At 42.4% G+C, this 13,531-nt stretch overlaps 1 protein-coding gene across 1 annotated transcript; it reads right to left on the reverse strand.

Moving 5' to 3' along the window:
* Window positions 1-476: 476 nt before the first annotated feature.
* Window positions 477-12,391, reverse strand: LOC110508045 (extracellular calcium-sensing receptor-like). The gene is made up of 9 exons (XM_090223898.1): window positions 12,198-12,391; window positions 9,104-9,274; window positions 8,522-8,810; window positions 7,592-7,711; window positions 7,216-7,407; window positions 6,449-6,985; window positions 6,040-6,264; window positions 5,643-5,766; window positions 477-2,596 (listed from the first exon to the last, which is right to left on the reverse strand). The coding sequence occupies exons 1-9, from the start codon at window positions 12,389-12,391 to the stop codon at window positions 1,701-1,703; spliced, it is 2,748 nt and encodes a 915-aa protein (XP_090080024.1). The 3' UTR covers window positions 477-1,700.
* Between the last annotated feature and the right edge of the window lie 1,140 nt (window positions 12,392-13,531).

Below are 13,531 nucleotides of genomic sequence, written 5' to 3' on the forward strand. Positions count from 1 at the left end.
GCATCTTCAAAGGGGTAAGGCATGTTGTGTAAATCAAATTAAACAAACCCCGCCACAATCCATTTTAATTCCAGGTTGTAAGGCAACAAAACAGGAAAAATGCCAAGGGGGATGAATGCTTACACAAGCCACTGTACCACATAGCATTAGCATTATAGTGTGTAAAACCTCTGGTAGCACAATTAAAATGCTGTAGCGTTTAATTCTTTATGTTTTTGACAGTTTTCAGGATGAAATCCCTTGAGATGCACCATTTTGTTTTCAAAGGACAAAAAATGGACAAAAAGCAATGCTTAGTAACCAGAATAATATGAAAAAAGGAAGATAACACAACACATAACAAGATAATGAAACAATAATTGTATTAGAGGAATTCTAAATTCCTATATGTTTTGTAGCCAAAATCAAATTCACACTCTATTTCATAATTTGTAGGATTATCATTTGCATGAAATAGCGAGAGATCAGTCTTAAAATTAAGTTCAGCATTTATTCTTAATGAGTACAGGTCCAAAATACAAAGAACATTACATTTTGAAGAGAAGATAAAAATGACGTCATCAGTTCTCATATTTTTTTCGATCCCACACAATAGCGCAGTGTCTTCAGGTCTGGAGATTGTCTCCTACTCCCCTCATAAAGCAAATATTCCAATCTGTCTAAAAGATATACTCTTCTCCACTAATGGAACATCAAAGAACATTCTTATCTGTCTAAAGAGATATACCCTCCTTCTCCCTTAAACCCACAAGGTACAGACAATTCATTCGTTTTACCTACATTTTCAGTCCTAGTTTAACTAAAAACCCATACATTTCATACCACAACATAATAGTATTAAAATTGATGGTTCTAATTTAAATGTATACATAATTAATCATTTCAACTATAATTTCCTCCAACAAATTGTTAAAACAAAAATGTAGCATAACTATAGCATAACTAAACCTCTCTCTAGATCAGGGGTAGGGAAACTTTTTGGCAAGAGGGTCACATCGGGATTTTGAAATTCAACGGAGTGACGTGTGTCTTTGGGGACCAATTGTTTGTTTAAATCTATTTGCAGAGGCCTCCTGAGTGGCGCTGCAGTCAAAGGTACTACTTCGCAGTGCTTGAGGCATCACTACAGACCTGGGTTCGATCCCAGGCTGTGTCACAGCTGGCCATGACTGGGAGACCTATGAGGCGGCGCACACCTGGCCCAGCGTCGCCCGGGTTAGGAGAGGGTTTGGCAGGCCAATATTTTCTTGGCCAATCGCGCTCTAGCAATGTGCACAGTGTTTCCTCTGACACACGTATGGCTGGCTTCCGGGTTAAGTGGGTTAAGTGGGCAATGTGTCAAGAAGCTGTGCGGCTTGGCTGGGTTGTGTTTGAGGACGCACGGCTTAAGACCTTCGCCTCTCCTGAGTCCGTACGGGAGTTGCAGCGATGGGACAAGAATATAACTAACAATTGGATTCCATGAAATTGGGGAGAAAAAAGTGTACAAAAAAGTTTTTTATGTTTCACAGGCCGGATTGAAGGAGCTATATCTTTGATCAGGAAAATGGTACAGTAATTCAACTAATAAAGTACAATTTCTAGCTTGCCACATGTCCCAAAGACACTATAAACATCTATTTCATTTCTGGGTTTACAGTAGGTCAAAAGTAAACTGAGAACTATGACAAAATAAATGTGTCTTCATTAATCTATGCATTTTATTTCTTCCCCATGAGATGTTGTTTAGTGTTCTTCTCTGGCTTCAGGAGGATGATGTAACACGTTGGAGCAAACAGACAGAACAGCAGCCCAAAGCTGGAGGCCAGGATGGCAAAGATCTCTACAGCTACTGTGTACTTCCCAGGAGAGCTTACGTAGGCAGGGATGAAGGAGATCCACACGGCACAGAAGATCAGCATGCTGAAGGTGATGAACTTGGCCTCATTAAAGTTGCCTGGCAGTTTCCGGGCCAGAAAAGCCAGGATCAAGCACAGACAGGCCAAGAGGCCGATGTATCCCAGAACGCACCAGAAGGCCAGTTGGGAGCCCACACTGCACTCCAGAATGATCTTAGAGCGTTGGTCCTGGATATTTTTGGAGGGGTAGGGAGGGGCAGCCATGAGCCAGGCAGCACAGATCAGCACCTGAACCAGGGTGCAGGAGAATATGATGGCCCTCTGCTGTTTGGGCCCCAGCCACTTCATAATGTTGTTCCCAGGCCTGGCGGCAGTGAAGGCTGCCAGGACCACCAGAGTCTTGCCCAGGATGCAGGAGATGCAGAGGGAGAAGGTGATGCTGAAGGCGGTGTGGCGCAGCATGCAGGACCAGGAGGTGGGCTCCCCGATGAACATCAGCGCACACAGGAAGCACAGAGTCAGGGAGAGAAGGATAAAGAAACTCAGTTCAGAGTTGTTGACGCGGACGATGGGAGTGGTCCTGTGATGGAGGAAGACTGCCAGCATGGACACGGTCAGACAGGCGCCCACTACAGCGATCACCGTCAGGGCTATCCCCATTGCATCATGGGAAAGGAACTCCACCACTTTGGGGATGCACATTGTTCCATCAGCGTTTGACCAGTAGTCCTCGGGACATTCTGTGCAGTCTATAGAATCTATACAGAAAAACAGAGAGAAAGAGAATATGAATTTATCATTGATGGGTATGTGATGCAGTCAGGCGATATCCTACAGGTAAGTGACATTTGGTAGCAGATGTGGAACTGGTGTACAGATCATAAGTCTTAAAACACCAACAAGAGTAAATTGTCATAACTTCAAAACCTGTTTTTTTCATACAGAGAAACGTTAATACAGGGAAATGAAAAATATTATATTTTGTATACTATTGGTGCACAGTGGCTAAGCTGAAAATGTTGACTAAATGTTCAACTTTGTGACAGAGCATTTGGCACAGAGAAGTAGATGTATGTACCCTGAAAAGATATACAGTGTATTCAGAATGTATTCAGATCTCTTGACTTTTTTCACATTTTGTTACATTACAGCCTTATTCTAAAATTGATTAAATGTATTTTTCCACTCATTAATCTATAGACAATACCCTATAATGAGAAAGCAAAAACAGATTTGACAGTTTTGCAAGTGTATTCATTTTTAAAAAAATGCAAGAATCAGTATTCACTAAGTATTCACTATTCCCTTTACTCAGTACTTTGTTGAAGCACCTTTGGCAGGGATTACAGCTTCAAGTTTTTTGGGGTATGGCGCTACAACCTTGGCACACCTGTTTTTGGGGAGTTTCTCCAATTCTTCTCTGCAGATCATCACAAGCTCTGTCAGGTTGGATGGGGAGCGTAGCTGCACAGCTATTTTCAGGTCTCTCAAGAGATGTTCGATGGCGTTCAAGTCCGGGCTCTGGCTAGGCCACTCAAGGACATTCAGAGACTTGCGCCAAAGCCACTACCTGACTTGGCTGTGTGCTTAGGGTCGTTGTCCTGTTGGAAGGTGAACCTTCATCCCAGTCTGAGGTCCTGAGAAGATCCTTTTAATGAGGAGTGGCTTCAGTCTGGCCACATAAAGGTCTGATTGGTGGATTGCTGGAGAGATGGTTGTCCTTCTGGAAGGTTCTCCAATCTCCACAGAGGAACTCTGGAGCTCTGTCAGAGAGACCATCGGGTTCTTGTTCACCACCCTGACCAAGGCCCTTCTTCCCCAATTGCTCAGTTTGGCCGAGCGGCCAGCTCTAGGAAGATTGTTGCTGGTTTCGAACTTCTTCCATTTAAGAATGATGGAGACCACTGTGTTCTTGCAGACCAGAAATGTTTTGGTACCCTTCGACAGATCTGTACCTCGACACGATCCTATCTCGGAGCTCTACGGGCAATTCCTTCGAACTCATGGCTAGTATTTTGCTCTGAAGTGCACTGTCAACTGTGGGACCTTATATAGACAGGTGTGTGCCTTTCGAAATCATGTCCAATCAATTGAATTTACCACAGGGGGACTCCAAGTTGTATAAACATCTCAAGGATGATGAATGACATGATGCACCTGAGCTAAATTTCGAGTCTCATAGCACAGGGTCTGAATACTTATGTAAATAAGGTATTTCTGTTTTAATTTGTCATTATGTGGTATTGTGTGTACATTGATGTGGAAACATTTTATATTTAATCCATTTTAGTACAAGGCTGTAACATAACAAAATGTGAAACAAGGGAAGGGACCTGAATACTTTCCAAATGCATTGCAGATATGGAGCCACTCTAGATTTGGCCCTTGGGCGAGGGGGGTGTGGCAGCCACTAGAACTAAAGAATAACTCAAATGTAACTTCTTATTTAGCTTCCAGTCAATATCTCTATACAAAGTCCAGAGTCGATATTTAATATGCAATTGGAACTGAGTTGATAGGCCCATAGCATTTAAAATGTTAGAGCGAAAAGTCAAATTTTAGAGCCATTATCGGCCATTTTAGGTCGTACCGGTATCAGGTTAGCTCAACCGCCATTTTCTCAGCCTCTGAGTACTACATTGATTGAATAACAAATCAAGTTCATAACAAGTGGATGAAATGTATCACATTTATCAACACACACTAGTGGCCATGGATGAAATTGATCCAAAAATCCGATAAAAACAAACATCTGTTGTTTTTTTTTATTTGACGATTAACGTGTGGCGATTAACGTGTGGAATGTTTTACATATATGCTTATTTTGGAGAATTTAAACAATGTTCTTGTGTTTCTAAGGGATAATAAAATAAAAAGTGTTACTGCTTGACAGACAGTGTCTCTTTGAAATCATTACCAATTTGGGGTAAATTGGGCCATTACCCGTTGGCACTATTAAACAAAAAATTACTTTTAGGCTTCAGGAATAAGATGACTGGAGGAGGACGTGCTGCTGGACAACATCAGGCCTTTTCTGTCAGCATCAACACAACACACGGACAGGATGTGCATAGTTGCTAGATCGAATCCCCAAGCTGACAAGGTAAAAATCTGTCATTCGTCCCCTGATCAAGACAGTTAACTCACCGTTCCTAGGCTGTAATTGTAAATAAGAATTTATTCTTAACTGACTTGCCTAGTTAAAAAAAGGTTAAATGAAATGTAAAAAAATTATGCAATCAACTGGATCTAGAGAGACTTTATAAAATCTACCAAAAGGAAGTTGTTCTATTGATTAACATAAATCAGAGTCCTCACCTGTCTGATTACTAATCTACAGGTAAGTCATTGTATTGATTAGGGTAAATCAGAGTTCTCACCTGTCTGATTACTAATCTACAGGTAAATCATTATATTGATTAGGGTAAATCAGAGTTCTCACCTGTCTGATTACTAATCTACAGGTAAGTAATTATATTGATTAGGGTATATAAGTCCTCACCTGTCTGGTTACTAATCTTCAGGTAAGTCATTATATTGATTAGGCTAAATCAGTCCTAACCTGTCTGATTACTAATCTACAGGTAAGTCATTATATTGATTAGGCTAAATCAGTCCTAACCTGTCTGATTAATAATCTACAGGTAAGTCATTATATTGATTAGGCTAAATCAGTCCTAACCTGTCTGATTACTAATCTACAGGTAAGTCATTATATTGATTAGGCTAAATCAGTCCTAACCTGTCTGATTACTAATCTACAGGTAAATCATTATATTGATTAGGGTAAATCAGAGTCCTCACCTGTCTGATTACTAATCTTGCCGCTGTCACATGGTACACAGTCAAAGCAGCACAGAGATTCCCCACGACGGACAGCCTTCCTGGATCCTGGAGCACAGCTGGCACTGCACACGGAGACCACCAGCTGAACACCACAGAGAGAACACTGATTAAGCTGGTTCACTGTGAACCAGTAGTATACATTTAGCATAAAATGTATTGTCTTCATTACTATTATTTTTAACTTGACACTATGTGACAGGGAGACATTGCAATACCAACATGCATCTTACATTGGAATCACAGTAATTCATCAAATCCCAAACTATCCCATTCCACCTACTTACCTCCACCTCACCCTACAGAACGTCAACAGTTGGCATCTGATGTGGTTAAATACACAATGTGAGCAACTTGCCTTGCTCTGATGCCCCGCCCACACGATCTTCTCCTCCTGGATCACCAACTCCTTCCCAGAGTCCTTTGCTCCATCGAACAGACCGACGTTGATGAACTCAATGTTCCCACCCGAGCCCCTCTGCCAGTTGATGATGTCATAATACGGGATGGAATCCCCTTTCAGGTCAAAGTTCACCTCCTCCCCAGAAATGTAAAAGGAAAGTTCTTGTAGATAGTGCTGCAGCTTTGAAGAAACATTTCAAAATCAGGAAAAAAAATATATGTGATATTTTTTGCAGAGTGGTATGAAGCCCTATAGCTGTCAATTAACATATGGATGTGCTAGAGAAGACAGATATTGAACAGGTACAGCAGATGATCTGTGGAATAATTTTTTCAAACGGTACAGAGAGTTACAATACCTATACCTGCCAGGGGTGAACATTGGTGCTGTGAGCGCAGGAGCGGTTGTGGAAGGGTCCTGCCCCAGCCTGGCAGTGGAGGAGGTTGTGCAGTGAGTGAGCGATGGCGTACACAGCCTTGTACACATTATAGGCCACTCTGGGGCTGGAAGTGTTCATGTAGGCTGAGTGCTGCTCCAGAAGAGTCTCCTGCCCTGAACAGGGGGGCATAAGGGGGCTGGAGGGGGACAGAGAGGGAGAGCAGCCGTACAGAGCCTCCCACAGCTGCTGCACCAGGGGGTTAGAGGGGTACCTGCGGGGGTTCACCGTCTGCAGGTAGTCCCAGAGCCCTGGGATTTGTCCCTGCCTGATCCCAAAGCCGATGGTACCCCCCAGGTAGGGGAAGTACTCGCTGGTGGTGAAGAGAGAGGCAGTGACCCAGGCCTCGCTGGCAACCCACTGGATCCCTGTGATGTTCTGTGCCATGTAGTCCTTCAGGAAGGGGGTCATTTCCCCCTCGGCAGAGAACACCACCACTACCCGCGCTGTGGAGCTACGAATGACCTAGAGAGAAGAGAGCGAGAGGGGAGAGATGAGAAAATAATGGAGGGTAAAGGTGGGAGAGATGGAGGCAGAAGAGGAGAGAGGAAGGAGAGAGAAGGAGACAGGATTGAGAGAGAGAGAAGACAGGGAGAGATATAACCTTTAATTTTGTATAGTACTAGTTTTTTTTTTTTAATATGCAAGACACATTTGCGTCAGGGACAAAACAGTCTCTCTCCCTCTCTTCATACCTCTATGATCTCCAGGGCCCTCTGCTGATTGTAGAGCAGAGGGATCATCTCCTGGTAGGCCACACACACCCCCGTCCCCTTCAGCTCCCTCAGCAGCCCTTGTAGGGCAAAGTGCCCATATTCATGGTCCCCATGCACCACCCCCACCCAGCGCCAGTCATACCGTACCAGCAGCTGAGCCATAGCCTTCACCTGGGATAAAAGAAAGGGAAGATTAGACAGAAACTATGTTGTAACAGACCAGGAAGTGAACATACTCTGCTTCACTCCATTTAAGTTGAATGCAAGGTGATCCACTTCAGAAATACTTCCTGAAGAATCCTGAGATTCATGAGATCATTGCCTAATATTTTTTTGTTTAATTGCAGGCCTTCACCTGGTAGTCATCGTTGGGGATTACTCTGAAGAAGGTGGGGTACTTCCTCCTGTCACCGAGGCACGCGCACGACGAGAAGTAGCTGATCTGAGGAAAGACGTTGTTCGTAAAACACTCTTTCTACAACACAGACACAAGAACACTCATTTGAAGAGTTTCTTTCCAAAATGCTACGTATACATTTTCAGAAATGTTGGTAAATGAGCTTTTATTGCTAATGAGCTTTTATTGCTGAAATGGTTAAAGAGATTGCAGTGTTTTTTCACTATCTAATCATGGTATGGGGTTGTTTAATGATACATTTATTTGATTAAAATCTATCACTTGATGGTTTCATTTTAGAGAGACGAATAATCATGTTTTTTTGCTAAATTATATACATCTGCCTCATTTTCAGAGAAATAAGTAGGACTGCTAGGTTTTACATAAGTAATATATATATATATATATATATATATATATATATATAATCATAATAATTAAATACAGTAATATGAGATCTGTAAGTAAAACATTTACATTTTACAATTTAGTCATATAGCAGATGCTCTTATCCAGAGTGACTTACAGTAAGTGCATTTATCTATAGCTCAGTGAGACAATCACATATCAGTCAAATAGACAGGATATGTACATTCCATTGCAGCTAAACAATGGCTATATAGTGTTTTCGAATAAACACATTTTCTAAAATCTTTCAATAAAAAAATCTGAGAACAGTAATATGTTGCACACACATGAATGTACCCATAAGCAATCACTTCTGATTTAACAAAAACACAAATCAGTGTATATAGCGTTTTTGGAAATGACCTCTTCATATACATATTTAAACACAACGAACCAGAAAGGTTGTACAGAAAGTATCATGAGTGCAGTTGATCAATAAGTGAAATAATTCAAAGGAAAATACTCTTAGTGGAGCCCTACCATGGGTATTTTAAAGGGCTGCAGGATTCTGGATACGACAATAGACTCAGCAGAACCGGATTCTCCGATAACAGCCAGGAGAGGAGAGGCACCAGAACACATGTGAGTGTGAGCCTGGCCCAGTCCATTCAACATTGCCAGAACAGCCCTCTGCCCTGTCAGAGGATAGGCACACGAGTCAAAGATCTTGTAGCCAAGCATGTGGTTGGGCAGCAGCTGCTCACTCTGGTTGATCTCCTCCACCGCCAGCCTCATGGTCTGAGCAAAGCGGAAAGACCTCGGATCAAACCTGAATACACAGAGAAAGAGAGAGAGAGAGAATGAGAGAGAGAGAGATGAGGAGGGGGAGGAAGAATGAGGAGAGAAAGATGAGGAGGAGAGGAAGGATAAGGAGAGAGATGGAGAGGAGGGGAGAAAGGATGAGGAGAGAGAGTGAGAGACATGAGGAGGAGGAGGAGGGGAGCGGAGGAAAAAAACAGAAGAGAAAGTGATGATAAAATGAGTGAAATAGAACTGGAAACTACATGAAGGAAAGAGGTTACAGATCAAATAGAGTATTACTGGTTAACACTGAAAACTCACCCATTGCACCTGACGGCTGTTGGTTGGTAGGTGTAGTTGACGTCTGGCATCTCCTGGTTGTAGTGCAGGGGGAAAATACCCCCAATGACAAAGTCACCATCAGCCACGAACCCAGGATCAAAGCCACTCAGCAGAACACACTCTGTGTCTGTGGCTAGGGTGGAGGATGGGCTGAGTGTGAGGGAGGAAGATAGAGACCACAAGAACAGCAGAGACATCCTCACTCACACCTATCCCCTCTAACAGTCAGAGAGAGGGCAGGAGAGCAGTTATATATATGACCTGTCATCTCTCTGCATCTCATCACTGACAAGACAAGCCCTGGATTGGACATCTGTTTAGAAGGCATATGACATCATCAAATCATTACAAGTTTATACTGTACTATAAAAGGGTGTCTAGGCTGGGGATGAGGGTATGATTACAGTTTGTTTACCAAGCAACAGTGCCTTGCAAAAGTATTCATCCCCTTGGCATTTATTCTATTTTGTGGCATTACAACCTGTAATTTAAATGGATTTTTATTTGGATTTCATGTAATGGACATACACAAAATAGTCAAAATTGGTGAATTGATATTAATTTAAATTAAATTAAAAACTGAAATATGTTTTCACCCCCTTTGCTTTGAAGCCCCTAAATAAGATCTGGTGCAATCAATTATCTTTATAAGTCACATAATTACTTCAATAAAAGTCCACCTGTGTGCAATCTAAGTGTCACATGATCTGTCACATGATCTCAGTATATATACACCTGTTCTGAAAGGCCCCAGAGTCTGCAACACCGCTAAGCAAGGGGCACCACCAAGCAAGTGGCACTATGAAGACCAAAGAGCTCTCCAAACAGGTCAGGGACAAAGTTGTGGAGAAGTACAGATCAGGTTTGGGTTATAAAAAAATATCAGAAACTTTGAACATCCCACGGAGCACCATTAACTCCATTACAAAAAATGGAAAGAATATGGCACCACAACAAACCTGCCAACAGAGGGCCGCCCACCAAAACCTACCGACCAGGCAAGGAGGGCATTAATCAGAGACAACAAAGAGACCGAAGATAACCCTGAAGGAGCTGCAATGCCCTTCAGCGGAGATTGGAGTATCTGTCCATAGGACCACTTTAAGCCGTACACTCCACAGAGCTGGGCTTTACGGAAGACAGGCGGGGCTTTACGGAAGACAGGCGGGGCTTTACGGAAGACAGACGGGGCTTTACGGAAGAATGGCCAGGAAAAAGCCATTTCTTAAAACTTCTTCAGGATTGGTGGGTCTCCTGTGGGACCGTTGACCTAACGTAGGCTTATGCGATTAGCATGAGGTTGTAAGTAACAAGAACATTCCCCAGTACAAAGACATATCTGATATCGGCAGAAAGCTTACATTCTTGTTAATCTAACTGCACTGTCCAATTTACTGTAGCTATTACAGTGAAATAATATCATGCTATTGTTTGAGGAGAGTGCACAATTTTGAACATGAAAAGTAATTAATAAACAAATTGGGCACATTTGGGCAGTCTTAATACAACATACACCGTTGCAAACTAGTGGCCAAAATGTGAATTGCACCTGGGCTGGAATAAAAAATGACGGACTTTCTCTTGCATTTCAAAGATGATTGTACCAAATATATACAAACGAACGATAGTTTTCTTCTTTTCTATTATCTTTTACCAGACATATTGTGTTATATTCTCCCACATTTCTTTCACATTTCCAAAAACTTCAAATTGTTTCCTTTCAAATGGTACAAAGAATATGCATATCCTTGCTTCAGGGCCTGAACAACAGGCAATTAGATTTGAGTATGTCATTTTAGGTGAAAATTGAAAAAAAGGGTCCGATCATTAAATAAAGAGAAAAATAAGGAAACACCTTTGGTGTCCGCCAAAAGGCATGTGGGAGACTCCGCAAACATATGGAAGAAGGTACTCTGGTCAGATGAGACTAAAATTGAGCTTTTTGGCCATCAAGGAAGTCGCTATGTCTTGCGCAAACCCAGCCCCTCCCATCACCGTGACAACACCATCCCCACAGTGAAGCATGGTGGTGGCATCATCATGCTGTGGGGATGTTTGTCATCGGTAGGGACTGGGAAACTGGTCAGAATTGAAGGAATGGTGGATGGCGCTAAATACAGCAAAATTCCTGTTTCAGTCTTCCAGAGATTTGAGACTGGGACAGAGGTTCACCTTCCAGCAGGACAATAACCCTAAGCATACTGCTAAAGCAGGGGGAAACATTTAAATGTCTTGGAATGGCCTAGTCAAAGCCCAGACCTCAATCCAATTGAGAATCTGTGGTATGACTTAAAGATTGCTGTACACCAGTGGAACCCATCCAACTTGAAGGGGCTGGTTCAGTTTGCCTTGAAGAATGGGCAAAAATCTTGACTTTGGGGGGGGGGGGGGGAGTGAATAGTTATGCATGCTCAAGTGTTGTGTTTTTTTGTAATATTTCTTGTTTGTTTCACAATAAAAAAAATATTTTGCATCTTCAAAGGGGTAAGGCATGTTGTGTAAATCAAATTAAACAAACCCCGCCACAATCCATTTTAATTCCAGGTTGTAAGGCAACAAAACAGGAAAAATGCCAAGGGGGATGAATGCTTACACAAGCCACTGTACCACATAGCATTAGCATTATAGTGTGTAAAACCTCTGGTAGCACAATTAAAATGCTGTAGCGTTTAATTCTTTATTTTTTTGACAGTTTTCAGGATGAAATCTCTTGAGATGCACCATTTTGTTTTCAAAGGACAAAAAATGGACAAAAAGCAATGCTTAGTAACCAGAATAATATGAAAAAAGGAAGATAACACAGTAAAATTGCTAAGTTAAAACAATAAAAAAAGAATATATCTTTAAAACTACTGTCTAATAATAATGAAACAATAATTGTTAAAACAAATACCTAGCATAACTATAGCATAACTAAACCTCTCTCTAGATCAGGGGTAGGCAAACTTTTTGGCAAGAGGGTCACATCGGGATTTTGAAATTCAACGGAGTGACGTGTGTCTTTGGGGACCAATTGTTTGTTTAAATCTATTTGCAGAGGCCTCCTGAGTGGCACTGCAGTCAAAGGCACTACTTTCCAGTGCTTGAGGCATAACTACAGACCCGGGTTCGATCCCAGGCTGTGTCACAGCTGGCCATGACTGGGAGACCTATGAGGCGGCTGACAGCTGGCCCAACGTCGCCCAGGTTAGGAGAGGGTTTGGCAGGCCAATATTTCCTTGGCCAATCACGCTCTAGCAACTCCTGTGGCAGGCCGTTCGCATACATGGTTGCCAGGTGTACAGTGTTTCCTCTGACACATTGGTATGGCTGGCTTCCGGGTTAAGTGGGCAATGTGTCAAGAAGCAGTGCGGCTTGGCTGGGTTGTGTTTCTGAGGATGCACGGCTTAAGACCTTCGCCTCTCCTGAGTCCGTACGGGAGTTGCAGCGATGGGACAAGAATATAACTAACAATTGGATTCCACGAAATTGGGGAGAAAAAAAAGTGTACAAAAAAGTTTTTTATGTTTCACAGGCCGGATTGAAGTGCCCCGCGGGTCGTACTCCCCCGCCCCCCCCCCCCCCCCCCCCCCCGCTCTAAATACAGTAAACATAAAATTACCTAACTTGGGGGAGCAACAGTGCCTTGCGAAAGTATTCGGCCCCCTTGAACTTTGCGACCCTTTGCCACATTTCAGGCTTCAAACATAAAGATATAAAACTGTATTTTTTTGTGAAGAATCAACAACAAGTGGGACACAATCATGAAGTAGAACGACATTTATTGGATATTTCAAACTTTTTTAACAAATCAAAAACTGAAAAATTGGGCGTGCTAAATTATTCAGCCCCTTTACTTTCAGTGCAGCAAACTCTCTCCAGAAGTTCAGTGAGGATCTCTGAATGATCCAATGTTGACCTAAATGACTAATGATGATAAATACAATCCACCTGTGTGTAATCAAGTCTCCATATAAATGCACCTGCACTGTGATAGTCTCAGAGGTCTGTTAAAAGCGCAGAGAGCATCATGAAGAACAAGGAACACACCAGGCAGGTCCGAGATACTGTTGTGAAGAAGTTTAAAGCCGGATTTGGATACAAAAAGATTTCCCAAGCTTTAAACATCCCAAGGAGCACTGTGCAAGCGATAATATTGAAATGGAAGGAGTATCAGACCACTGCAAATCTACCAAGACCTGGCCGTCCCTCTAAACTTTCAGCTCATACAAGGAGAAGACTGATCAGAGATGCAGCCAAGAGGCCCATGATCACTCTGGATGAACTGCAGAGATCTACAGCTGAGGTGGGAGACTCTGTCCATAGGACAACAATCAGTTGTATATTGCACAAATCTGGCCTTTATGGAAGAGTGGCAAGAAGAAAGCCATTTCTTAAAGATATCCATAAAAAGTGTTGTTTAAAGTT

The sequence above is a fragment of the Oncorhynchus mykiss genome, chromosome 27 (assembly GCF_057628025.1).
Source record: "Oncorhynchus mykiss isolate SJ-2025 chromosome 27, ASM5762802v1, whole genome shotgun sequence".
NCBI classification, from domain to species: domain Eukaryota; kingdom Metazoa; phylum Chordata; class Actinopteri; order Salmoniformes; family Salmonidae; genus Oncorhynchus; species Oncorhynchus mykiss.

Excerpts from the sequence above, each read along its gene's own strand:
- LOC110508045 (XM_090223898.1), bottom strand. The coding sequence starts at position 12,391 with ATGTATGCGAACGGCCTGCCACAGGAGTTGCTAGAGCGTGATTGGCCA. Across the intron at positions 6,986-7,215 it reads GGGCCCTGGAGATCATAGAG|GTCATTCGTAGCTCCACAGC; the intron begins GTATGAAGAGAG and ends TCTTCTCTCTAG. Across the intron at positions 5,767-6,039 it reads GGGCGGGGCATCAGAGCAAG|CTGGTGGTCTCCGTGTGCAG; the intron begins GCAAGTTGCTCA and ends TGTGGTGTTCAG.